The sequence below is a fragment of the Rhopalosiphum padi genome, chromosome 1, assembly GCF_020882245.1.
Source record: "Rhopalosiphum padi isolate XX-2018 chromosome 1, ASM2088224v1, whole genome shotgun sequence".
Classification (NCBI taxonomy): Eukaryota; Metazoa; Arthropoda; class Insecta; order Hemiptera; family Aphididae; genus Rhopalosiphum; species Rhopalosiphum padi.
The window spans coordinates 42,241,623-42,244,211 of record NC_083597.1 but is presented as its reverse complement, the minus strand read 5'-3'; the positions used below and the strand labels follow the sequence as shown (position 1 = coordinate 42,244,211).

General features: G+C 28.2%; 1 protein-coding gene across 1 annotated transcript; it reads right to left on the bottom strand.

Moving 5' to 3' along the window:
* Positions 1-303: 303 nt before the first annotated feature.
* LOC132931688 (uncharacterized) lies at positions 304-1,463 on the bottom strand. Its single transcript, XM_060997616.1, has one exon. It carries the CDS (start codon positions 1,296-1,298, stop codon positions 726-728), a length of 573 nt encoding a protein of 190 aa, XP_060853599.1. The 5' UTR covers positions 1,299-1,463; the 3' UTR covers positions 304-725.
* Positions 1,464-2,589: the final 1,126 nt, after the last annotated feature.

Genomic DNA, 2,589 nt, shown 5'->3' with positions numbered 1-2,589 from the left:
ATATAATTAATTGTTATAAGCGTTTTAAGTTGGAATTTTGACAAATTTCTTCAAAATCGCGAAAATTAACAAATTATTTTGTACCTAGTTAAAAAATCGTATAATGCTTAATACCTATTTATAGCTACTGTTAAAAAAAAAAAATAATGTATTATAAAATATTGCATATCCGTTGAGCCATATCTTAATAATTACAATTAGATTATTTAAATGTAAATCACATGATGGCTGTAACAGGATCAAGGTCACTTGTAAAAGGAGACCAAATGCACATAGCATATTATTTGCGTGTACGTACCAATATTTCGATGTAAGCATAATACTTATATTGTTTGAAAATAATTTACATTTCATACTAATAATGGTTTAGATAAAGTGAAATATCACTTATATTTTTATTTTATTTAGAATGAATTAATAATAACAATAGTAATAGTACATATTTTAATTGATAAGACTAATAAAAATATGTAACAAAATTCCAAATCGATATTGAGATTCTTGTTTTGTCTTTCCCACCCTTCATCCATTTGTGTCATAAATATATTAAAAAAATCTGTAAAATTTTAAATAATTTTCTATTTGCTTAATATTTAAAAAAACCACATCAATAAAACAAAATAATTTGCGTAGTTTTAAATAATTTATACCTACTTATTATAGGCTATAGCAAACAAGATACCACATCAAATATATTATAAACATTTAATACGTAATAATAAATATTATTTTAATGGTTCTTCAGTAAATGGTTTTTCACATATTCCGTCTCTACAAGGAGTCATTGTAGCCAAAGCATTACGATTAATTGTATGGAATCTAATTATAAATCTCGTGTCCAAAATTCCACTTTCGGTTGTCCGATCTGTGGATATCTTGTTTTCGGTTACCGTTTCTACGCTGGTCATTGTCTTCGCTTGTACCAATTTCGTTTCTTCGATAGACTTCTGGAAGGTGGTGGTGTCCTTGTCTGTTCTCTCGGAAATCGTTGTCGCGCTGATGTTATTGGACGTAGACGTTTCCGTAGTGATGTTCGCAGGAGACGAAACCGTAGTTGTGCTCACTAGAGACATGGCCAAAGTATGATTTTCGATGACGTCGGCTGTAGACTTTTCTACGGCATCAATACGAGATGTAGATAAATTGATATCAGACGACTGTTTTGCACTGGGTTTGTCCGGACTGGACCGATTATCACTAACGGGATTCTGCAGAGAGACAGACTTTGCGTTTAACGAAGAAACGACGAAAATAATGACGACGAATGCCGAAGGCGTGAGATTAAACCGAATTTGCATGGTGTTACAAGAGTATTTATTACACGCGATAATAAATTGTATAGTAATGGGAGGGACTTAAATATGTAATATAATAAATAGTTAACTTTTATGTGCCCGTTAAATGATCGTACTCTCCAAAAGACGTGCAATAAAAACACTACAGGTGAATATCGAATACTGGTTTCGAAATACAACTAGTTAAAACTACCTGTTGTTGTGGTATGCGGTTTGCTAATTTTAACCTTGCGTTTAAAATTATTTTTCCCCACTATTAAACGTGTAATTATTATAAACGAAGAAACAGCTTACCGTTTTAGCATTCTACAAAATACGCATCTTTTACATGTTTTTGAAATAATATCGACAGTAAAAAAAAAACATACGGTTTGATATGTTATACAAATTGTATATTGATTTGTTTATTAATGTGAGTTAATGTATTAAATGTTATTTTTTCAATATATCCAAATGTTATAGTAGAAGTAAAATAAATAACTTTAATAACCATATCATGAAATATACTTAATGATAAATGTTGACAGACTGTCTTTGCTCAGAATCGTTTTTCGTATATATAACGATATACCATTGAATTCAAACTTAACACAACCATTGCAGTGATCCAATCGTCAACTAATGTGCCTTCGTACAATATTTTTAATATGTTGACTATTGAAAATTTTATTGAATTTTAATCCTAGAAATTATCAACAAGACGATAAATATCTTACAATCTTACACGTTTACAATGCTAATAATAAATAATAATAATAGTATCTATTGCAATAAACTTGTATATAATTATTCAAGCAAGGAATTATATGGATATTTTTTACTTGTCGATACCGTTAAGCGGTTAACTTTAACCTATTTCAATACGTAATATTGCATATAAAATATTTTATCATGAGATCCAGTATACACCGTAGTTGTAGCAGTTTGTTGTTACTTTTTCATATAATAATTTAGATAAAAGCTCTTCTGTAATTTAAAATTTACAAAAAGCTTTTAATAAAAATTTAACTTAAAATATAAAGCGGTAAGTTCGCAAATTGTATAATTACTTTTATACGCACATAAACTTTAAAAAAAAGTAATTACCTATTTATTTATTTATCTATTTACGACTCATACCAAAATTATTTTTTATACGGACTACAATTTAATTAAACTATACATTTTTGGATTAATAACTGTTTTTTTCAATCGAACGATATTATACTTACGACTAACCTTCAATGATTTTCCTTAAATTATAATTTTTTACCGTTGTCCGTACATATTTAATGAATATGAATTAGCATACATT